This window comes from Cyanistes caeruleus, chromosome 9 (assembly GCF_971803275.1).
Source record: "Cyanistes caeruleus chromosome 9, bCyaCae1.hap1.1, whole genome shotgun sequence".
NCBI classification, from domain to species: domain Eukaryota; kingdom Metazoa; phylum Chordata; class Aves; order Passeriformes; family Paridae; genus Cyanistes; species Cyanistes caeruleus.
Genome location: NC_141709.1, coordinates 30,702,684 through 30,726,224, shown reverse-complemented (window position 1 = coordinate 30,726,224; position 23,541 = coordinate 30,702,684). Strand labels below are relative to the sequence as shown.

At 47.8% G+C, this 23,541-nt stretch overlaps 1 protein-coding gene across 5 annotated transcripts; it reads left to right on the top strand.

Annotated features, from left to right (window-relative positions):
* Positions 1-213: 213 nt before the first annotated feature.
* FYB2 (FYN binding protein 2) lies at positions 214-23,541 on the top strand. 5 transcript variants are annotated; one of them, XM_086841728.1, is made up of 20 exons: positions 214-375; positions 4,089-4,800; positions 5,794-5,988; positions 6,989-7,022; positions 9,495-9,583; positions 10,312-10,340; positions 11,482-11,513; positions 12,313-12,397; positions 12,701-12,854; positions 14,689-14,809; positions 14,911-14,951; positions 15,247-15,316; positions 17,117-17,200; positions 18,422-18,450; positions 19,192-19,252; positions 19,761-19,853; positions 21,485-21,569; positions 22,676-22,832; positions 22,941-22,974; positions 23,395-23,541. In XM_086841728.1, the coding sequence occupies exons 1-20, from the start codon at positions 352-354 to the stop codon at positions 23,402-23,404; spliced, it is 2,139 nt and encodes a 712-aa protein (XP_086697854.1). In that variant the 5' UTR covers positions 214-351; the 3' UTR covers positions 23,405-23,541. The 5 variants fall into 5 exon arrangements, with proteins under 5 accessions (XP_086697854.1, XP_086697851.1, XP_023788126.2 ...); XM_086841725.1 differs by having other exon boundaries at positions 295-375; positions 14,908-14,951; positions 19,195-19,252; XM_023932358.2 differs by having other exon boundaries at positions 295-375; positions 14,908-14,951; positions 21,485-21,573; positions 22,615-22,832; positions 23,395-23,479.

Genomic DNA, 23,541 nt, shown 5'->3' with positions numbered 1-23,541 from the left:
TTTCCCATCCCTTTCCCATCCCTTTCCCATCCCTTTCCCATCCCTTTCCCATCCCTTTCCCATCCCTTTCCCATCCTTTCCCATCCTTTCCCATCCTTTTCCAATCCCTTTCCCATCCTTTCCCATCCCTTTCCCATCCCTTTCCCATCTCTTTCCCATCCTTTTCCAATCCCTTTCCCATCCCTTTCCCGTCCCTGCTGCCATTCGTGGTTCAGGGAGCCTCGGGGCAGGCTCAGCCCTGCCCAGGTGAGGCTCTCCCCGCCCCGGGGGCAGAGCCAGCCCCAGCCAGGTGTGTTCAGGCTCGGAGCTCCACGGCAGCCAGAGCAGCACACGGAACATGCGGGGCTGAGCATGGAGCAGCGAGGGATGGAGCTGGTAACTGCTGGGGATCTGTCTCTTCTGCTGCTGGCCCCGGGGAAGGATTTCTGCTTGGTTTGCTGCTGCTGCTTCGGGGCTGTTCTCTCCAGGGAGAGCTTGCTGTAGTTTATCCCTGGAGTGAGCTTTGCGCTCTCATCGCCGCTCCTGCTCTCTGCTGACCGCACAGATTCTGCTCTGCTGCCCCAAAACAGGGGCTCCCAGAGCCTGCTTTCTTCCCCTCTCACTCTGACACCAGCCGCACTTGTACCTCTCGTTTTAACAAAAAGTAAAGATGAGGGGTTTTTTTACTCATTCTGGGAGAAGCCGGGTTAATGAGCCGGTATCTGCAGCCTGCCCGGGGTGCCTGGGCTGGGCTCCAGCAGTCCCACGCCAGGGCACAGGGCAGCACAGATTAAACATTTACCCACCACAGCTCCCTTGGGAATCAAGATAAAGAATGGAGTCAACCAGAAAAATTCCAGGAGGGGAACAGGCAGTGCTTCCTCTCGGCTGTCCGGCGTGCCACGTCTTGGATGGGGTTGATTTTCCTGTGTTGATTCGTTTTAGAAAAGCAAACTAATGAGAATTAGTTTGATTTAGTTAATTATTTGAGAAAGCTTTGGAGTAACCTTATTGCAGCATTTCAGTACCTGAAGGAGCTACAGGGGAGCTTGAAAGAGACTTGTGACAAAGCCATGGAATGACAGGATTAGGGGAAATGGCATCAAACAAAGAGGGCAGGGTTAGATCAGATATTAGGGAGAAATTCTTCACTTACAGGGTGGGGAGACCCTGGCACAGATTGACCAGAGAAGCTGTGGCTACCCCACCCCTGTAAGTGTCCAAGGCCAGATTGGATGGGGCTGTGAGCAGCCTGGTCAGTGTCCCTGCTCCTGGAAGGGATTTGGAACCCTTTAAAGGTTCTTTAAAGTCCTTTGCAATCCAAACCATTCTGGGATTCTGTAATTCAGCTTCCTTTTGGTTAGTCCAAGGTATCAGCACAAGCCTCCTGCTGGGACTCCTTCTAAAGGCACCCTTATCATAGGCTTAAGATCTGCTTCCTAGACTGATCTTGATGTTAGAAGAGCATTTTATTTATAGAGAGAAAATATGGAAAGTTTTGCTGCCCCCTGACTCCATAATGCTCCTGTCCCCTGACTCCTTAATGCTCACAGCTTTCCGGCCAGTGGAAGTTTGTTTCCTTTTTTCTCTCTTACCCTCTCATCTTGCGTGGGCTTTTGCCAAATGTAGTATTATTCACAGTCAATTATTTGGCCAGATGTAGCTGTAATACACATTGTGAGCTTTTGACAGGCCTTTAAATGTGTGAGGGTATTCTCCCTGCTTGTCAGCTGCTCTGATTTTTCAGGGGACCTGAGCCCCCCCTGGGCTCCTGGGACTCCACATGTGTCCTGCCTGTGACCTGCCCAGCACTGTGCTTAATCTGAGCATCTCCCTGGGCCAGCTGAAAGTGCATGGATGGAACAGGAGAGCTGCTGAGATGGGTCTGTGGTTTGAAACAGTCCCAGCTCGGGTGGAGAATCATCCCTGCAGAGACAGGGAGAACTCCCTGCGCCTTGGAGGGTCTGGCTAAGCTCGGCCCTGTGCAAGGAAACAGCATTTGCAGGAGCTTTTGGGGAGATGGATTGCCCAGCTGGGTGTGGGTGTGCAGGAGGTGGCCATGGGGTGCAGTTTAACCCCTTCCACCCCAGCAGTTCTCTGTATTTGTCCCTCTGTACTTGTCCCTCCTTCCCAAGAGCATCCCATCAGGCTGCACTCTGGGGGAACCATATCCTACTGAGAGGGCACTGAGGTAATCTCCCTCTGAGTTAGGCAGATCAGTTGTTTCAGGGCAAGAAGAATAACAGTTTGAGGGGGGAAAAGGCCAGCTCGTGTCCATCCCACTTCAGTTAAACTTAGTAGCAAGCTCCTGACTGCCACAGCCCATTTCTGTCACAGCCAGTGCCAGGGAGAGGCCTGAATAAAAACCCCCGTGTCTGCCTCACCTGGGGCACACTATGACAAGCAGGTACCTTTTCCTTTCTCTTTTCTTTGTCTCTGAGGGCTCTGATGAGGAACAGTTTGCTCCAGTAAAGAAAACCAGCAAGGGGAGGTAAACAGCACTGAACTCTTCAAGCACTGCTGCAGCACATGCAACAGCAGCTCCCTGCAGCTGCATTAGGGCACCTCACTGCTTTATTTCCTGTCTGCCATCGCTGCAGGGATCGGGTGCATGCAGGATTTTTTTTTAAATTCCATTTTTTTTTCTCCCCAAAATCTGATTTATGCTCGGTGTGCCTCTGGAAGCTCCTGATCCGTGGCTCGCTGCTAGATTAGCCTGTCTGGGCAGCTCACACAGCATCAGGCTGCTGACCACTAATATGAAATATAATTGGAGCAATTCAAACCTCTCCCCCAAGGGCTGCTTCTTTACATCATGTACTACCCTGTGAAAGTAATAAAGTCAGTGAAAGGGGTTATTCAAGAGAAATTGTCAGTGTTTAATAAATCGTGCAATTAAATGCAATAAAACCTCAGTATGCTATTCATCTGCTCTGTCTTAACACTTAAGGCTGGGCTTTTTTTCAGAATAACGAAGTTCTGTCCTAGATAATTTTTTCCAATTTCCTCATTAGACAGGTTCTCGTGAAGCCTTGCGCTGAACTAAGCTGCCAGAGCAGAGCACCTAATGTAATCATGGCATATAAAAAGTTATAGAGCAGTTCAAGGACTTAAGTAGCTCATAAATTTTTCTTCATATTTTCTCCCTAGTTCAGTTCAGGGATGAATTTAAGCCACGGCACTGCAGGCAAAAATTGTGGTCCCTTTTCCCCAGCGTGGGACGCAGGGGAGTGAGGAACTGAAACAAAATGTTCTTTAAGTGCCCTTTTAAACTGCACTGTCACTGATTTGCTCCTTTTCTTCAAGAACCTGAGGTCTGGTGCCTGTGTGGGAGAGGAATTGAGTGCCATGGCCAGTATCCATCCCCTGCACTGGGAGATGCTCTTGATGTCTCTGTGGGCCACGTGTTTGGGCTGTGTGTGCTCTGCTTCCTGGAGTGGTCTTAAAGGAAAGGGGAGAAGCATCCAAAGGGCCTTAGGGACCCTGAGCCGAACCAGCACCTTGGAGGGAAGAGAATTTTGTCCCAGGGTTCATTAGGAGTGCAGCACCAAGGAGGATATTTAGTGCTTCTCTTCTCCTGGTGGAGTTTTCTCAAGGAGGATGAGGATGGGCTGGGCATCTCTGGAGCAGCACTGGCCCCTCCCCTGTTTGGTGCTTGTGTACTGAAAATAAAGTGCAGCTTTCACACCCAGCAGGTGCATAAACAGCATTGCAGCACCTCTGCCAGGAAAGCTCTAACATTTTGTTAGAATCCAGTGTTTGCCAGATCCTCCCGAGGGAAATTCTCCATCACTCAGTGACAGTGGGAGAAGGAGGCATTTCCCCTGGACACTCTGGTCTTGCTTTGTTTCTGTGCTGTGCTCCTGCATTTCCCCCCTGGTTTCAGCTCTTTTGTCTTCACCAGAAGTGATTTTTGAGCCTTTGGAGCATCCTTTGAAGGAGCAGATTCTCTTCCACTGCTTTTAAATTTTCACCAGGATCACCTCATCCTTGGTGACCAAGGTTGAGTGTGCAGCCTGTTTCTCTCTGAAAACAGTATGATTGTTTAAATTGCCTGTTTCCACCTCTGTAAGCAGCTGTTCTGTGCTCTCCTCTCTCCCCTCACCCAGGAAGGTGTGACTGATTTCAAAGCACTCCGAGCAAAATTTCAGAATGACTCCAACTTGGCCACCAAGCTGGGGCAGAAACCTCCCACGGAGATGGCCCCCAAGCCTGGCTCTGCAGGGAACATCACCTCCAGCCCCCTGCCCCTGACTAAGAGAGAGGTGAAAGTGTCCAAGCCTGCCCATCCCACCTCCCAGCCCCCTGTGCTCGCCCAGCACGACCCCTTGGTCCGGCCTCGGGGTTACAGGGAGCGGAAGGGGCAGAGCAAAGAGCACGAGAGCAGCACCTCGGGGAAAGGGCTGAGTCCTCCCAAGAGCAGCTCAGAAAAGCCTCTGCTGTCCTGTGGCACTGAGCAGCAAGGATCAAGCCAAACAACTCCAGAGGACCCTCAGCTCCCGGATTCTTTCCAGCACGTCCTACAGATCTGGGAAGAGACTTTATCCCGCAAGGAGAAAACCAGCCCAAGAGTCCCAACCCAGCGGGCAGCAAACTCAGCTCCTGCATCAGGCAGTGATGGGATGCCAGGCTCTGGAAGCTCCCCTGTGCTGGTCTGGAGTGCCCAGAGGAAGGATGCTCTGCATGGCAGTGGGACAGCTCTTCCTCGGGCTGCCAGAGGACACAGCAGCTCTGATGGAGCAGGTGCTGAGGGTGCGGTGGCATCTGCGCCCTGCCAGCCGGGTTATCGCGCAGCCAGAGAGCCGCCTCCGCTCCAGAAAGGTACAGTGAGGGGTGTTCTTAACACTGAATATGTAAATACAGCAGTGTATAGGTGATCTGGGAGTGCAGGATACAGCAGCAGGAGAGAAAAGCTGCTGAGGGTTGGGACCCCCAAGCAAGAGGCCAAACTGAACCATTGGAATGCTCTGCTCTTGCCCTGGAGGTCCTGGAGGCAAGAAATGGGTCTCAAAATGCTGCTTCACTTGAGTAAGGGGAGCATCCCCCATATCCAACAAATTATTTAAAAGATTTTCTCTAAGAAATTGTCCAGGTTTTGAGAGTAGAATGGAAACTGAGAACAGGAGACTATCTTAATTTTGGTGTGCTTTGGCTGTTTGCAAACGTGACTTCACACAGAAGTGAAAGGCTTGGCTGGTCTGCAAAGACAGTTTAAATCTAATTAAAAGAGCTTAAACCTGAATTCCTCCCCTCCCTTGCACTCTCCCAGCTTTGCAAAAGGTCATATTTAAGATCTGAGAAGATATTTCTTAGAGAAACTGGTGCTGAGAAACTCAGAGGCCGTGCAGCTCCTCTTACTGACGTGACTGGGTGATGGGGCACTGAAAACCTTTTTCAGTGTTGTAAAGTCTTTTAAACAAAGACTGAAATCTTTGTTTGCCATGGAAAGCCTCCTCACCTGGACTGAGCACTGCAAACAGCCACGGCCCTAAATCCTGGCAGATTAAACTGTTACCAGCACAGAAAATTGGGCTGGTATTTTATAATCCAGAGGAATGGAGCTGTCAAGAGCTGAGACCCCAACACTGTTCAAGTGGTAAAAATCAGTGAAAATGGACATTTCCATTTCCATTTCATTTCCATTTGTTCTGCTGTTCTGGTAGCGAGGTGAGAGACCCGCTGTGTGATGGGGACACTGAAACTGGGAGGAGGCAGAGCTGGTTAGAAATGTCAACATAACAACTAATTATCCTACCTGGATTCTTGCTTAAATCAGGGCTAATTGCTGCCTGTCCTTGTGCTTCTCTGGAGCAGAATCAGAACCTCCCTTCTGCCAGCCTGGAGCAGGAAAATGGTCTTACAGCCCTGGGAGCAAGTGGCCAAGGATTAAACCTCTCCCCTCAGCTGAATCCCTGGGTCCTGCCCCTGGGAAGCCTCCAAGACCCCCAAAGGTTGATCTCAGTGCTTTCCAAAGCACAGTGCCTTTGGCCCACAGAGGAAATGAAACAAGTAAGAGATATTTAGTCTTTTTTCCCCCAGATCTGTTCTACAGAAAACAAATTAAAGTGTGCGGTTTATTGACATCTGTAAGGCTGCGATTTCCAGCACGCAGAAATCATTGTTACTTGTTTATAACTTCTTCCTCAGACATTAATAGGAGCCCAGCAGTTTCAGTGGGGCCGATTTTTGCTCTTAATCTGGGAAAGGGATCTGGTTTTCCAGGCTGGACTCCATCCCATGCTCAGAAACCCGCTTCCCTCCCAACTGCAGCGTGCTGAGAGCAGTTTACAGCTGGCTGTAAAGCAGCAGCAGCTGCCTGTGAGCTGAGCTGGTCTTTATCACTCCTCTTCAATGGGAAATGCCTCGACTCTGGAGCACACAACTGTGGGAAGGCACAATAAAATTGTTAGGAAATAGTCTGCTAATCCCCTCCCCCCCACCTCTGCTTTAAATACAACAGAGGGCAACGTCGTTAAGTGTTCCGACATCAAGAAATGCAAAAGTTCAGATTCCCATAATAAAACCCTCTTGATGTTGCATAATAGAATATTCTGGACCACTTATTAAGCTGCTAAGTGGTGTTTCTTTATAGATACAGCCTTAATTATAGCCAGATCTTTAGGCACAACTTTTGATGAATTCAAAGGGAGCTGCTTTTGTAAGAAGGGCTCTGCTAAAATCTCTTTTTGGCTTTACAGTGCCAGTGCATATTGGTGTGCCCTGGCTTTGATAAGAATGAGAAGGAAAGAGAGTTTTTCACTGAAACTCTTTTCTGGCCTGCTTGCCTTTTTTAAATATATTAATCTGATGGGAGGAACTAGCTACATTTATATGCCATCATCTCCATGCCCTCCCAATATTATCTGCCTCTAGGTTGTTGTCTGGAAATGTGAAATAATAATGACAATGAGGGGGCCACGAGGAAGGGCTGTCCCTGTCACACCTCCCCTGTGCTCTGTGGGACGTGGGCTTGCCTTCCAACACTAATCCTGTGTGTCTTTGTGTGCAGCTGCTGGAGAGGAGGATTACCTGAGCCCTGAAAGGTGAGCCTGGGGAGAGGCAAGGTGTGGCTCACAGGTGATGGGAACATCTCCTTTCCCCGTTCTGGAGGGAATGTCCCACTCCTGGGGGCAGCAGCTTGCTCCAGGGGGTGTTCAAGGAACTGTGCAAGGCCAGGTTGGATGGGATCCTGAGCAACCTGGTGGGAGAGGGAGGGTTTGGAACTGGATCATCCTTAAGGCTCCTTCCAACCCAGCCCATTCTAGGACTCTGTGATTGTGTGAGCCTACATGGCAAGCTCAAAGCTGGCTGGGATGACCCTCTCCTAATGGAGAAAGCTTCACCCCTCTTTTCTCTTGTGGGCTCTTAAAGCCTCATGGAGAACCATTTCCACGTGTCTTTGGGTCTGGTTTACCTGCCATTGTTTTAGTTGCACCATCATCACCCCCCATGTGGTTTTTTGTCTTCCTGTTTGCTGTGTACTCAAGTTCTGTGTTTTTAGAAAAGAAATGCTTTTGAAAGCTGTTGCTGAAACAAAGCCCTGGCATAACCAGCAGGTGTTGGGGGTTTCTTTGCCAGCAGCAAAGGAATTTGTATTCCTGCACGATTCTGTGATCCTGTGTTTGTGCAGCCAGCAAAACCAGGGCACAGGAGCCACTGCCTTCCCTCCCCATCCCATGCTGAAGTGCGGTTTTTATCCAGTGGTGGCCCAAAATCACTTGAGTTTGTCTGAAACAGCTCAAAAAGCTTGCAGACACAATTCTTTTGTATGCAGGGAGATCCTGGCCTTTTCTGGTCTCTGACTTGTCATGAGTGGCTGTGCGGCAGCCTGGCTTTTGTGCAACAAGAACAGCTAAAGCGGAGGAAAATATTCATACACATGTTTTGTTGTAGTTGTGAAAAGGGGAAATGGAACAGCTGAACAAAAGCAAAGAGAGGGGAATTCTTAAAATACTTTCTGTGCCCAAACAACTCCTCCAGTTATTGACAGCAAATTGTTCTTGACATCATGGGGCACTCCTGGCAGCGTGGGCTGGTGTTAACTTTTAACCTGTACTTGTCAGAAGAGAGCTGGTCAAAAAATGACCTCCTCCAAGGCTGTTCTGCACTGCAAGAAGCTGTTCTAGCAGTGTCATGCAGCAGGATTAGCTGTCTCACCCCAACACTTGTGATATGGTCTTTACAGTAGGTCACTTGTTAAATATTAACTGTGTGATAACGGGGGAAATTAATTCAAGAACTCTGGCATAAAAGCAAAATAACAGCAGTCTGGGGACAGGAATTCCCCTCCTGGGAGCCTCACCTGGAATGAAGTCTGGTCTCTTAGAGACCCTGAGACAGATTTTTGTGCTGGCTGTTCTTGAGCTGTGGTTGCTTGTGAGGATAAACACGCAGTGCTGGGGGGCTGCAGGGGACACCAGGGGGCTGGGACAGCCCCTGCTATCAGCTCAGCCTTCTGCTTCACTTTAGGGGGTGTTCCTTTCTCTGATCTCTTGTGTTTCGTGTTCCTCGTGTTCTGGTTTGCCCTTGGTCCTTTCTCTGTTGAAGCTGAGCTGTGACAGCGGGGTGATTCCAGGGGAAACCCGCCCTCCCTGAGGGATTTTATGGACTTGCAGTTAGAGGTTCCTGCTGGAATTCTTCCTGGTGCTCTTTCCCCACCTTCCCCTGTCCCCCACGGGTGTTACAAGCCGTGTCTTGTGTGTTTGATGCTTCCTGGCGCGTTCCTAAAATGCCAAAACCCCACCACTGTGGGTGGAGGGGAAGGCTGGTGGATTCTCCAGGAAGGCTGGGTTTTCCCCCTGCACCTGCTCCCAGATGACACAAATGTGAATTTCTGGAGGAGGGAAGGAAAGAGGAGAAAGGGGAGGTGGGCCCTGGGCTGGGGAGGCCAGAGCTGGAGGTGTTTTCCCTCCTCCTGCGGCTGGCACGTGCTGCTCGTGGTGTTGGCATGGAATGGGTGACTGGACAAGCTCAGGACCTTTAAACATCCCCTCTGCTACCCCTGCCTTCCCTTTTGCTCCCTTCCACCAGAAGCCATGTGCCAGACAGTGCAACTGGGAATTGTTATCAATTTCAAAGCACCAGAGTAGAGTGATCACCTTGGAAAATGCTGCGCTCCCATTTCCTTATGGGGGTTGGTTTTTGTTTAGTTGTTTTTTTTATTATTATTATTTTTTGTTCTGTTTCTACTTGAGGGATTGCTGTAGGCAGGAGACTCTAACCCTGGTAGGAAATCTGATGTGTTTGAGCCCTCTAAATGCAGCCTGGCCTCCCAAAGGACAAGCAGTGGGAGCGTGGATTTGGGGGGAAGGTTCAGCTGAGCCCTGCATCTGCCAAAGGTCTTCTCTTCCTCCCAGGAATTCCTGATTGCACTTTGCTTTTTTTTTTTTTTTTGTAGGCCTCACTATCAAAGCCCTTGATTTCCTTGTCCTTAAGATGAATGTTTTTTTTTCATAGCACTAAAAGGGACAGGAAAAAAAAAATAAAAATCTTTTTTCTCTTTTTCATCTTCTCAGTGCTCAGCTTGAAGAGCAGAATAATTATGAAGAAACCCCGATGTACCTGAATCAGTCTGGGGACACCACAACCTTGTGTGTCATTGAAGGTACTTTGAAAGGCAGGACTGTGAGGTGAATTATGTGCTAGCTGGGAAAATGAGCCTTTAAAATAGGAAATAATACAATTTTTTGTTGAGAATAGTTGAGAAGAGCAGCTGCACAGTTGTCTGGGAGAACAAGGATCACTGTCCTGTCCCTCTGTGCAGTGTCAGGACTCTGGGGCAATGACAAAAAAAGCTAAAATTTTGGGGGTAAAATGATGCTCATAGTAAAACTCAGTGGGGAATATCATAAGACACTACCCATGCAGAGGAGAATAAAAAGAAGATAGTGAGGCAAACCTCAGCATCTCCTTGGGAGCAGAAAGGCACAGACTACAAGACTTTTCCAGGCCCATCAATATTTTTTCCCAGTATAATTATCTCTACCAAAGACGCCACTGCTCCGCTTTTGGGGAGGTTATTTCTGCCACGTGCAGTGATTTTGTCTCCCAGTGGGAAAGGAACCCTTGGGGGGGACTGCCTCAGCCCCCTGGGATTTCATAGAGCTCTGAAAATTGTGGCCAGTGAGGCTTGGAGCTGCAGCCCCCTGCATGTGAACCAATGCTCAAGGAGCAGAGGGAAGGAGCTGCAGGACATGCTGAATGTCCATGCTGAATGTCTGAATCCATGCCTGGATGCTGAGCATCCCAGCTGAAGCTGAGTTTTGCACCTACAAGTGCAGTGACTTTAACAGTGACTAAAAATTAATATCTGTTCACAAATATCTTTCCTAGTACCCAAGGCAGAGCCTCAAAAACATGGGGTAAGTGTCTTGAAAACTTCTAATATCTCTGTTTCTTACCTGCCAAGAATTTCTCTGTGTGTTGTCTGTGAAGACTCTCAAAAATTAAATAAGAAATTGCAGAGGGGACACAAAGACTGATGAGACCCCCAAACATCCCAGTGGGAAGAGTCAGTAGCCTTGACTTCCACTGCAGAAATGTGAAGAAGTGATAACACCAGCTGGATAAATGTTGGTGGTAGACCGAGTGTTAAGCAACAATATCAAGAACGTGAATTTTTTTGAGAAAAAAATAATCCACTGAAATGTTCTGGAGTTTCCTGCCAAGGGTGAGCTGGTGCTGGTAATCCCTCTGTGAGGATGTGAAAGCAAAACTGAGCCAGGCTGCTTGGCTTGGCAGCACACTTGGAGTTCATAAGTAAGGACAAGTGTGGTGGGCACAGCTGTAGGGGCTTCATCCCTTGCTGCAGGGATATCTCTGCTGACTTTTCTCACTTCCCCCTGGCTGCAGAGGGTGGCAGGGAGCACATCCTGCAGGGAAGGCAGGATCCTGCGAGGCACAGGGCAGGAATTGCTGTCCCCAGGGAAGCCCTGCTTGGCTGAGCTCAGCTGAGGGCACACAGCACCTCGTGCCAGGAGATGTCCATGTCCTGGCTATCAGCTCTGGCACTGCTGAAACAGGGGGAAATACCCCTCGTGAAATGTCAAACTCCACTGTCAAGTCTTGTCTTGCAAAGCCATCAAGCTGCCTGGGAAACAGCACAGCTCTCTATCTCTGTGTGATTTGCAGAGAGGTTCTCTGGCTTGGCTGGGGTCTCATTTTATGGCAGGCTGGGAGATCTTTATTTAAATTTAAAAAACTTCCTCCTCCTCCTCCTCTGTAAGCTCTCCTTTCTGTAATAGCTTCCATGCTGACCAGTGGCTTCATTGCTCCAACCCTAGCACTGTTTTATTATCCCTGTATAGTTTGTCAGTGTGTGTATTCCCTGTCCTGCAAAGTAGATGAAATATCCTTGTCTGATGACTATTCCAAACATAAAATACTTCTGGGCTTTCTAAAGAAATATTTCTTTAAATGCTGGTTGACAGCTGAGGCCTTGTATGAAAGCTTGACTGCTGAGAAAAGCACAGTGGCTGAAGGCTTTCCTCTTCTTTATTCTAGAAACAGAAGATTTTTCCGTTTGCCAAATCCAGGTAATTTCCTTTCCTCTCTCTCAAACTTCTTCTAGCCCCACAACTGATTCGGGTTAGGAATTGAATATTGTAACACTCAGTAAATAGAAATAAATTTCATATATTTCATGACCAAGACAGCGTAGATGATGTTTTTCTGTGCCAGCACTCATGGTTTCTAAGATTGTTTTCATTCTAAGGCGTATCTGGAGGGGAGATTGTGAAGAGTTACTCTGTCTAGTCCTACTGAAACCTGAAGAGTGTAAAGGGGGAGAGTCTCAAACTGGTTCTAGGTCCAAGGAAAGGTCCATTCTGAATTTCACCCTACAAATGTCACACTTTGAGCTCCTTGTGGTGTGTATTTATGGTCACTGTCCAAAGGCTGGGTTTTTGGTGGTGATAGAAGAGTTATGTGATAAAAAGGGGTCACTTTCCTGGGAACTGTTGTGATGTTGGGAAATAAAGATAACAAGTCCTTCATCCTGTTGCTGTTTCTTCTTCCCTAAATCTCAGTACAGTGTGGTGAGAGGCACGTTGTGTGATCCAGGTGCCACCACAAATGGATCTATTTTGTCCTTCCCTGCTATGAGGAAGCAATCATATTAATTAGTCTCTCTCCCAAGAATGATTTGTAGTATCCTTGAGTGATCACTGGCCTTTGGGTTTAGATTTGCCCTTACTTTGCTGGTGGTCATTTGGGCATCTCCCTCATTCAGAGGGAAAATGAGCTATTTATTTGGGCACTGTCATAAGGCAATATGTTTGTGACTTTGCTGAAGTGTCTGTGTGCTGAGATCTCTCTCATTTCTGAACACCTCAGCCCAGAAAGAACTCTAATAGAGGATGAAAAAGAGGGAAAACCAAGTCATGAAAGAACGAAACTGGAAGAGAACAACATTTTCAAGGTATTGTATCCTTGAGGTTAATTTTAATAATTATTATAGGGTGTTTCTTCTCCTTCTGCCCTCCCTCCCTTTGGGAAACAGTTGAAACTCAAGCCCTTAATCCCAGGGGGTTTCCACCTTCTATTTTGCTTGTTGATCACTCAACTGCTTCAGCCTGAAAGGTTGATGGAGAAGGGTGAGAAACCGCTTTAAGTCCACAGACAATTCATATTCTTATGGATGCATAGATGTGTAATGGAAATACACATTAGAATATATTTGTTTCTAAGGACTGCAGTGACCACACCGAGCCTTTGATCCCAGACAGGTGGAAGTGAGTACATGACCCCCAGCAGCCATGCCAAGGCAGATGGCAGAGGTGGGCTGAAGCTTCTGCAGGGGAAGCAGGATGTGACCAGTCCCCAAATTGCAGCGTATCCAACCCCACCAGGGCTGGCAAAAGGCAGAGCAGAGCACTGTGAGTATCTCATTGCACCACTGAGTGTTTCCTCAGTCCCCAGCCCCATCTGCTGCCCAAATGTCTCTTCCATATGGGAAATAACGTTAAATTTGGATGCAACTCTCGAACCAATTTAGTTAAACCAGGGCAAAAGGTTGCAGGAGCGTTTGTATTCTGGTCTGAATCATTTATTTTGGCTGTGCAAATAGCTTCCTAAGTTGGTTAACCATCTGCATAACTGGGGCCGAGGTGTTTGTTTTCCTAGCAGATTGCCCTTATCCGTGGGAGCTGAAATCCATCTCCTCTGCTCCTTGAGATTTATGGAGTCTCAGGAAAGGGGCTGGCTAGGGCTTGGGGTAGAAATACGTGTGAGCAGCACGAGAGCCTGAAGTGTCCCTGTGTCCCTCACTGAGATGGATGATGGCTCCTTGCTCCACCTCCTCGTGGTGCCAGGCTGACTTTGGGCTCCTCCTGTCAGGGGACCCCGAGGCAGTGACCAGAGCTGCTGCTGGGCACCTCAGCTGCACAAATGAACCAAATCCCATCCCCTCTGTGAGCACAGGTTTGCAGCTCCAGCCAGAAATGCTCGTGGGTTGCATCCATCAAGGGCTCTGCAAGCCACTGCTGTGATAGGGCAGCATTTCAAAGATGAAAGAGAGAAAAGTGCCTCTGTTGGGCTCTGTGGACAGACCCAGGGGTGTGAGGGAGAAAGTGTAAATTGACTGTGACCGTGGTTATTTTTATTGGTGTGGTTCTCAGGTATTTCTCCTTCTTTTTTTTTTTATTATTATTATTATTTTAAATCACCTCGTAATAATTTTCTGGTTTGGTTGGTGTCTGTTTCTGTAAAAGATCTTGCTGGTTTGCTTGACCTTTGAACAGCTGGAGGTAATTTCTGCTGGGATTTTTTTTTTTTCCAAAGTACTCCAGGTGAGCCTCCTGCTTCAACAGAGAGGCTGATTTGGAGAATTGTTTGGTCCACCCATACCTGCTTTTCTAATTTGCTGAATTTGGATATTCTGCAGGAGTTTTAGTCTGTAGCTGGACCATATTGAGGTGGTGCTTATTTCCAGCAAGATCTGCTGCATGAATGGGAATGGTTTGGGTTGGAGAAACCTAAAAGATCCTCTCATTCCTCACCCTGCCATGGGCAGGGACACCTTCCACTAGCTTAAGTTGCTCCCAGCCCTGCCCAACCTGGCCTTGCACATTCCCCCTGTTCATTTACAAGCACTACCTGCTTTTATTTGTCTGGCTGTGTTTCTGCCTTGCTCCAACTCTCTTAAATCCATCTTAAAGTTTTAACATTGCCACTTAAGAGTTCTCCAGTAATAATCTGTTTTTAACCTCGTGAGGTACAACTGCCAGGCTTGATTCCAGCCCTCAGTGAAATCCATCTCAGGGGTGCTCATCCTCCTTGGGTCCTTTCCAAGATGTTGATTTACAGGTGTATTCCAACAGACTGGTTCATTATTTGGATCTTAACATTTCCACCAACCACGCCAAGCTTTCTCTGCAATCACTTCTGTGGAGATCCTAGAATAATCTCTTGGATGCTCTTAGGTGAGGAAGATTTGGGTCAGAGCTGCCACAGCTGAAAAATTCTACAGACATTTTAAGTTTTCTAAACATAAAACATTTTTATGACATTTAAAAGTTTTAAAGATTAAAACTTTGAAAATCGTTCACTTTCGTTTCTTGAAGTGTCTCAGAGCAGAGCATTTCCTGGACTCCTGGAATGGAAAATATATCTGTAGGCTCTCATTTGTTGTGTTCCTCTCAGCAGTTGTCCCTTCTCTGAGAGAAGTTCCTCAGAAAAGCCCCTAAAGCAAAGGTCCTTCCTCATTTCCAGGGCACAGCGTGGCTGTTGGTGCTCCAAAGCCAGAAGGACCAGCCTTGGACCAAAACCCTTGGCAGCCTCTGCAGGCACCAGAGGACATCTATGATGACATTGAGGAGCTGCAGGACAGACTGTGAGTGTGGACCTGGGCCCCTGCAGTGCCTGTGTCTATGAAATGTCCTTTCAAATCTCTCCTGCAGCCAACCCCCATGTCACACTTGTGTCTTCCAGCAGCCACGGCTCAGATGCCTCAAGTTCCTTCACTTCAGACAGCAGTAAGTGAGGAAGCTCAAACAGAAGCTGCTTTTAATTTGGGCTGGTCCCTGGGAGATGCTGGGAATGGTTTAGCTTCACTTTCAGCATCCACAGTGTCTCCTTCTGGCTGGGCTGCTCTGAAAGCCCATTAGAACCCGTGGGGGGTAGTATACATGTCTGACATGGAATTAATTTGAGCAGCCCTGAAACCTCTGTAAGAATAAAATGTGAAAGGTCTGGGTGCAATTTGTCCAGCAAACCTCACCCTATTGCTACTGAGCAGGGCTTGTCTTAATGGCTTGCCTTGGTTTTAAGTTTCAGGAAACAGCTACGAGGAAACATATGAAGATGTTGAGATTGGGGGTGATAACCCAGCAAAACCAGAGTAAGTTGCAACTTCTGTAGCCTGCATGTTGAAATTCTGGCCATTCAGCCTTGCTCTCACATGCCAGGTACTGGCTGGAAGCCTCTTTTTTTTCTCCTGACTCAACTGCAGAAAAGTTGTGTGGGTGGGTTTCTTCCCTTCTTCCTCCCTCTTTCCCCTTTGGCTAACACTGAGGGAGCAAAAAGTCACTACCAAATTTAAATCCCAAAGCATGTGGGGGATTTTTTCTTCCTGTAACACCCTCCATCCTTTGGAGGTCCTGCCCTCCCAGACCTCCTCCTGCACCAGGCACCCAGGACAGTCTCACTTGCCTTCTCTTGATTAGAAGTGTTGCTCAGCTGTAGCTGAGAATTGGCACCTTATTTGTGTGGTGGTGCTCAAGGGACAAATTGTCCCCATAAAACGGGACAAAATGCTCACATTTGAGATCACAGAAGGCTGGAGAAGAACCTGATGTGCTGTAACTAACTTACAACCTGCTCTTTTTTTATGTAGCCTCTTAAGATACTTGCTTCCACGGGGCGTGCTGTAAAACCAATGAGTTTTGCAGCCTCGGGTTTATGCGTTGCCTGAGCTTCCCAAACGCATTAAGAGGTGTAATGTGAAGTTTAGTTGTGTTTTCTGTGGCTCCCTACCCTCATGCAGTAAAAAGTTGCCTTTGTAAGGAGCTGAGACAGCCTTTGGGGGAGGCATGTGTGGCACAGAATTGCTTGGAGTGCATCTGGTGGCTCTCTCCTGAGGAGCAGCGTGGGAGGAATAATAAGGTGTTGCTGCACATCTGCTTTTCCCTTATGGATGGCCTGCATCTGCATCCCAGTCCAGCCTCCACGTGGATGTAGAGCCTGTGTGTGACAGAGAGGGAGGGAAAAGGGGAAAGCTGAACCCCTGGAGGTGACAGGATGGTTATTAAAAGAAGGAAGTGTCATTTCTCTGCAAATTGAGTTGTGTGCTGGCGGTGCACCAGCTTCTCCATCCAGAGGGAAGCGTGTTCCCAGATGGATCCTGCACATCCCCGGCCCCTGGGGAGCACATCTGTGCACATGGGTGCAGAAATTAAACCCTCTTGCTGATTCACAAAGGGAGCAGTGCATCTTGCTGGGGCTGCAAAGGAATTCCAAGACCATGTGGGACCAAATTCACAGGTTTCAGAGGTCAGGCTCTTAATCCCCAGACCAGCCTTTCTGTGATCTCTCTATTGATCCCACGTGCAGGATTAAGTGTGCTGAGACACATAAAGGGTTTTTAATGGTCCTTGTGCAGGGGTAATGACCCCCAGGGGAGGATCTTGGTTGCTTGCAGATCCTTTACAAGAAAATTGCTGTGTAGGTTTGCAGCCCTCTGTAAACTCCAGAGAGGAGTGTGTGCCGTGGAGCATCCTCCTCAAGGACACACACAGTAGAAATGTGTGATGGAGGGTGGCTCAGAACGTGCCCCTGATGTCTCCTTTAATGGTCACTGCAATGCTTCTGGGTAATGCTGCCCTTTCCCCAGGAATTTTCACTCCAAGGAAACCTGGATCACCCTCCAGTTGTTGGGTCAGAGGAGAACAACTTCAATTAACACAGAAAAGCTTTAAGCTAAACAAAGATATCAGCTTGGACTTAATAATTAAGCACCTTTTGCTGTGCTGGTGCTTATCCCAGCGAGTCTGACATCCATATGATGCTGTTAACACTTAAATTCTCCTTCTGAGCTGAGGTCCAGGGTCTGCTGCCCTTCCCTTCCCTGCTTTATTATCTCTGGGGCTGCTTCTGCACCTCGTGCCTCTTTTAATCTAAAACCTGTTTCTCTTTTGGACAGAACAGAAAAACAAAAGAGATTTGGAAACCTGTTTAAGATAGAAAAGTTGAAGCTGAACCATTTCAGGCTCAAGGACAGCCTAAGGTAGGAAAATGTTGGTGGTCCCACCCCTTTCCCCCTTCAAACCTGAGCATTCCTCCTGGCAGTTATTTGAGAGCAGGAGGTCTAGGGGTGAGGAATACAGCTTTTTTGGGGAAACTTAGGCCAAAAGTGCTTGTATCAACTCACTAGGAGCTACTATGGCTGATGTGGCCAATGGTCCATCTGTGCAGCTTCTCCAGAATCTCTGGCATCAGGAATCTCCAGGAAATGGTCCTACAGCAGTTTCCAGGTTTTCATGGATTTTCTGCTGCCTTTGGTACCTTTCTGATACCTCAGCATGACACAAGGTGCACAAGGGAATGTAGAAATGTAGAAACCTGCTGCCTTGACCTGTGAGCCAGGATTAGGGACAGCCTTGCTGATGTGGGGTTTTATTCCAAGTCCCATTCAGAGCCAAGCTGGCAAGAGCATCTGCTGAAGAAGTTTAAGTGAGTTTTCATTCTAACAGGATAGAGAAGATTACATAACTTCTTACAGTGCCTTTTTGGGTACTCTAATATCCAAAACTGTCAATAAGTTTCCAAGGAAATCGCCTTTTCCTCAAGAGTGCAGAACCTGCAGAACCTGTCCTCCACTGCTGCCAGCAAGTGCCTCACCCTGTGCACTGTGAATTCCAGGAAAACACCCCCTTCTCTTATTTCTTTGGAAATTCCAGGTTAAACCTTTCCTCTTTCCTCTTTTATGTCAGGGAGTTTTTTTTCCCTTACAAATCTTTTCACACAAGATGCCCTGCAGTGGCTCCTTCAAATATAAATATCATTATAGGGAAAGACCTGCCAGGTTTTGTCCCATTCTCTTGTCTCAAAGAACTCTTAAAGCTCCTGAAATCATCTTCAATATCTAAAGACATTGCCACTTTCGAATTCCTGGACACCCCCTGGTGTTGGCAGACTTAGAGGAAGGAATTACTACTGACTAAAAATTCCAACTATCCAGCACCCCCCTTGCTGTTGAGAGGGGCAGCAGGAGTTTGTGCTGTTCTTTGGATGCAGGGTAGATCTTTCCTGCTTGATGAACACATGGCTCTTGTTGCTGTCAGGAAATGCTTATTTAGCAAGGGATTTCATTTTGGGAAATGCTGTTGGTACCGTGGAGCCCATGCACCCCAACTTGTCTCTGTCACTTCAGCAGCATCACAGGCAGCTTTTTGGGGCATTGCTGATGTGCAGATTTGTTTCTAAAAGCCTTTTTTTCTATCCACAGACTGGTTTCCATTTCAGTACCAAATTTAGGTAAGCACCCACCTGTACCTGGCTCCTGGGGATTTGTGTGTGTTTGAAGAGGCAAATGTTTTGTACAATCAGCTTGGTGCACTGTGCCTTTGTGAAAATCATGTATTTGGTAGTAGTAGCTTTGAAGGCCTGATAGAAATTTGTGCTCCATTTGGGAGGGGGTGGTGTTTGCTCATTTTTGGGTGGTTTTACTTTAAAGAAGAGCATTCCTCCTGCAGATCTGGATATATCCAGGAAGGTAATGTGTGAAACAGTCCATGCAGAACCACTGCTCCCAGGCTGGCAGTGCTGTGTGAGCCCATGGCACTCTAGCAAAACTCTTTATTTTTGTAAAACTCTTTATTCCTGACTGTTGGAGGGTCAAAAAAATGGGGTGGATACAGCCTCAACCTTGAGGAGGTGCAGGAGTGAACACAGCCAAATCCTTGTGCTGGGAGCCCTGCCTGGGCTGGCTGCAGAGCAAAGCTGGGGCTTTGCTGCTGCTCCTGCTCCATCCTCGGAGCTGGATGGCCAAACCCATGCAGAGAACTGCCCATAAACACAGCTAAGCAACCCCAGCAGCATTCACTGTGCTGGACCTTTGCTGGGTGTTTGGCAGCTCCGAGGCTCCTCTTGCATTTCCTCGGCCCCTTTGGGCTGAGTGACGAGCAGCAGCCCAGTTTTTCCTCTGCAATAGATTATTTGGGGTACCAGGCTCAGAGTGACATCTCCTCATTTTCTGTCCTGCACTTGGATTGACAGCAGCTGTCTCCCAGGAGGAAAATGTGTACGATGACGTCGAGGTGGGGCAGGCAGAGACCAGGTGAGGAGTGTGCCCTGTCCTGGGGTTGGGATTTTCCTCCTGGCACAAACCCATGCCTGGTGCTGTAACCCACTGAGGGGCACGAGCTGGTTGGGATTCAGCCCTCTGGAGGCAGTCCAGGTGCCCTCCCTCTGTGTGTTGAATTTGGCAGGATATTTCCTCACCATAACCCGGTTAGCGCCAGCGATGCGAAAAGGAGAGAGCAGCTCCCTGAAACACGTGAAAAATCAGATCTTTATCCTAAGGAAGGAAAACTCCATCTCCCAGACCCGATTATCAACCCCATCCTGGCAGGCTCCTTGTCAGAAAAATTACTTTTAATAGGAACAGCATGTCCTGGTGTCTTGCTGCCAGATGACTGCGGCGGCCACGCGTGCTGGTGTAAATCACAGCAAGTGTTTGCATTTCAGGGCAGGGCATGGGGGGAGACGGAGAAAAATCACGGCTCTGGGGAGGGGACACGATCTGCTGGGAAAAACCTGAATTCCTGCCTGTCTGTTCCTCTCAGAGGGAAGGATGAGAAGTACAAAGTCCGCATGCCAAAGCTTCGGGTGATGAGAGAGTACAAGGACAAAAGGAAAAGCGTCGACAACGTGGAAAGGTCCTGATTTCCATCCTGTGTTCCCATTTTGTCTGACTTTTGTACACGTCTCTTGAGTGGCTTCAGGAGCAGGATGTCCCTGATTGCACAGACATTTTGTGTTGGTTGGTAGTCCAGGGTCCTTTCCCTTTGAAGCCAGAGTTCAGGAATCTCTGCAGAAAATATCCCAAGGGTGAAACAAACTCTTGGGTCTGAACTGAGAGCAAGGGGGGGATACCCAGAGGTCTCATCCTGAAGTCTTGTCGTGACTTTCCACTGAGCTGAGACAAACAGTTGTTATTTGCTGTATATTTGGCTCCTTTTTACTATCTTAGTAGGTTTAGATTAGGTTTTAGGAAGGAATTATTCCCTGTGAGGGTGAGGTTGCCCAGGGAAGCTGAGGCTGCCCCTGGATCCCTGGAAGTGCCCAAGGCCAGGTTGGACAGGGCTTGGAACAACCTGGAATAGTGGGAGGTGCCCATGCCAAGGGCGTAAAACCATTCTATGATTTTGGCAAGGGCCTTGTATTTTATAATATTGATTATTTGGGCTGATTGCATTGATTCTTTCTGTGCCATTTGTGCATAAAAGCAAATTCTTTTAATTTTCTTTTTTGGTTACTGGTGCTGCAAAAATTCACATGAAAGTGGGAGATTTCCTTTCCCTTTTGGATCACAAAAATGTGCATCACAACAACCCTTTTCATGACCTAATACCTGGGACTTTGAATGCAAATCAGAGACCCATTTTTCAGGTACTCACCACAGAGCTCCTGTGTGGGGCTGCTCTAACACCACTGTTTGTGCTGTGCAAAGGCACAGGTATGACTTTACAGACCATGGGGGAGTCCATGCAATTTCAAATTTCCTTTGGAGATCACAGGTCCTGCCCAAGGAGGAATCTCTTCACTGCTTTAAAGTCCCTAATTTCAGCTCTTGTGTCCTTTCCTCTTTAAGTGCATCAAAATGAGCCAAGGATGAATAATTTGTTACAAATGGGTGGGGGAGATTTTTGTTTGGTGTTTTTTTTTCCTGTCTCAGTTTTGAAATGAATGCTACAGCTGTAATTTCGTGTGTCACAAAGAGTGGCATCCCCATATGCAGGGAATGCCCCAGTCCCTTTAAGTGGGTTGTAAGAACTTGTTTTCCACTTCACAGTGCCATATAAATGTCTAATTGGAAGACTTTCTCCTCCATGTGCTAAAAAACCCAAAGAAAATCTGGAGAGCTGTGTCAAACCCCACTTCCATAAATGATTCAGGATGAGAGTTATCTGGGGACCCTTTATTTCTGAGTATAAATAAAACCAGAAGGAGACAAACTGCTGGGGGAAAAGTGAATTGTTGACTTCCATAAAAACGGGGCTGATTTGAAACACTCAATAGAGTTTATTTGTTCCCACGCTGCTTACAGACCAAAAAAAAATAAATTATCCTAAATGGAGATACAAAATGGCTCAAGTTGTGCCTCACTCAGTTTGAGTTGTCTATTCACCCTTTTGTGAGAAATAGGGATGTGAACAGTGTGCTTTGCTTTTCCAAGGGTTCCTTGCAGACAAGGCTGGAATTAGGCTCTGGGTTGCAATTTCAGATGTGCCAGGGGTTATTTAAATGGAGCTCAAAAGTGCATATGTGTGTGTGTGTCTTGCTGCAGAAATATCTTCAAATTCAAGAAGAGCAGTGAAGAAAAGGGCAAGAAGATGGACAAAGAAGAGAAACTCTTTAGAGAGACATTCATGGTGGGTGTTTCTAGCTGTGTCAGGGGAGGAAAGCAGCTCTGTGGCTTGTTTAAAAGACACATCTTGTTGCTCCTCAGCTGTACTGGGAAAGTTGTCCCTTCACCTGTTGCCTTCTCACCTAATCTGGGGTTTCCAGAGGAGAAAAGCAGCTCTGTGGTTTGCTTAAAAGACACCTGGTGGAACCCTCTTGGTCCTCAGCTGAGCTGGGAAAGTTGTCCTGCTGCCTTAGGATTTAGCTTTTAAATTTTTTAAATCCTGTACTGCATTAGTGCATAACTCTAAATTCCATGTAAATCATTAGTCACTGTCTTCACATTTTGGTCAGACAAAACAATCCCCCTAGGCCTGAGATCCAAGGACACCTCACTGCCTCAGGCCCTGAGAAGTGTAAACAAAAGTGAATTGAGGGGGAGCAAACTGAGGGTAAAAGACTTCCTAACCCAAAGCTGGAATTGGAGCATTAACCCCTGGTATCTAAATGCACCAAACTCATAATTGTCTGAAAAAATTGGTGAGCATTGTCCATCCTGGGTGTAGCCTCTGGGAGGCTTCTGACTGCCCCATAAATATACATATATTTACATACAATAATATATAACAGAGTGGCTTTAGGCAGCCACTCCAAGGCACCAGTCCCACCCAGCTGTTGCCTTCTCCCCTAACCTGGACCTTCACCAGGTGCATTGCTGGGGTTTCCCTCCCTCCCTCTCCCCAAAACCTCACATCCCATCCCCAAATCTCCTCTGTGCCTCCCTCCACGCTTGTTGGTTCTCAAGCAAGGCAAACACCCTGGTTCAGAGCCAGCACGGTGGCCCCCTTTGGCCACTTGGACCATAACCCACAGCATCAATGTGATGGATGGCGAATACGGTGTTTATTGCAGGGAAATTTAACATTTTATAACCTAGGCTCACTGTGTTACTCCCATCTGCTTTTGTCACAGCTAGGTGCTATTGGCTAATTGCAGGGGTCATTACCATATTACGGAGAGGGGATTTATTAACTTTCTCTAACATCCCCAAGTCTTCCTAACGCCAGGCATTAGACCAACACCCGCTGCCCTCAGCGAGGTGCAGGATAACCACAGGCCTCTCCCTGTCCTGCAGTACCACAAGGAGATCCGTGTGCTGGCCAGGGCCAGCGCCGGCTGCTCGGTGGCCAGCCAGCGGCGCGCCGACCTCCCGCTCACAGCTGGGGAACAGCTGGATGTCATCGAGGCCGTGCAGGGCCACGCCGTCATCTGCCGCAACGCCCAGGGCAGATGTGAGTGTCTGCAGCCCAGCTCTGGGTGACAAATCACCCCCCAGACCACAGCACGGCCTGCCTTGGCTCACATCTCGCTCATTCCCTTCCTCCTTCCTCTTCCCTCAGATGGGTACGTTCTGCTGGAGCACTTGAACTTCAGGTAAACTCGGATTTTTATTTATTATGATGCATGTTTTCCTCTCTCTCTCCTCCTGTGTGGAGGTAGCTGGAGGAACGTGCTTAAAACTTCTGAAGGCAGGGGGAGTTAATGTAAACAGCCAGTATTAAATATTAAATAAGTATTTCCAGTTTTGCTCTGCCCCTGGACAGGTTTCCAGTCCAACTGCAGCTAAAAAAAGCCCTGTCCAGTCATGACTTGTATAAATTGGAGATTCCTGACTTGCCTTCAGATATGCCATATTAATCCACATCTGCTGCAAACATGGGCCAAAACACACCCTTAAATTCCCTGCTGCAGCATTTCCTTGCATGCTCATGCATAATTCATAGAAATAAGCCTCCTCTTACCCAGGTGGCCCTTGCTGGGGATTATTTTTATTTTTTTTTTCCTTTGAGACAGACAGTACTAACTGCCCTGAGAGCTGCTCTCCCCTGGAGCATCCCTGAAGGTCTCTTTTGTGCTTCCTGCCTCCGTGACAGCCCACGTTGGTCAGCTCTGGGGTGGTGATGGGAATGTAAATAAAGCTGGGGTTTTTTTTATACTGTT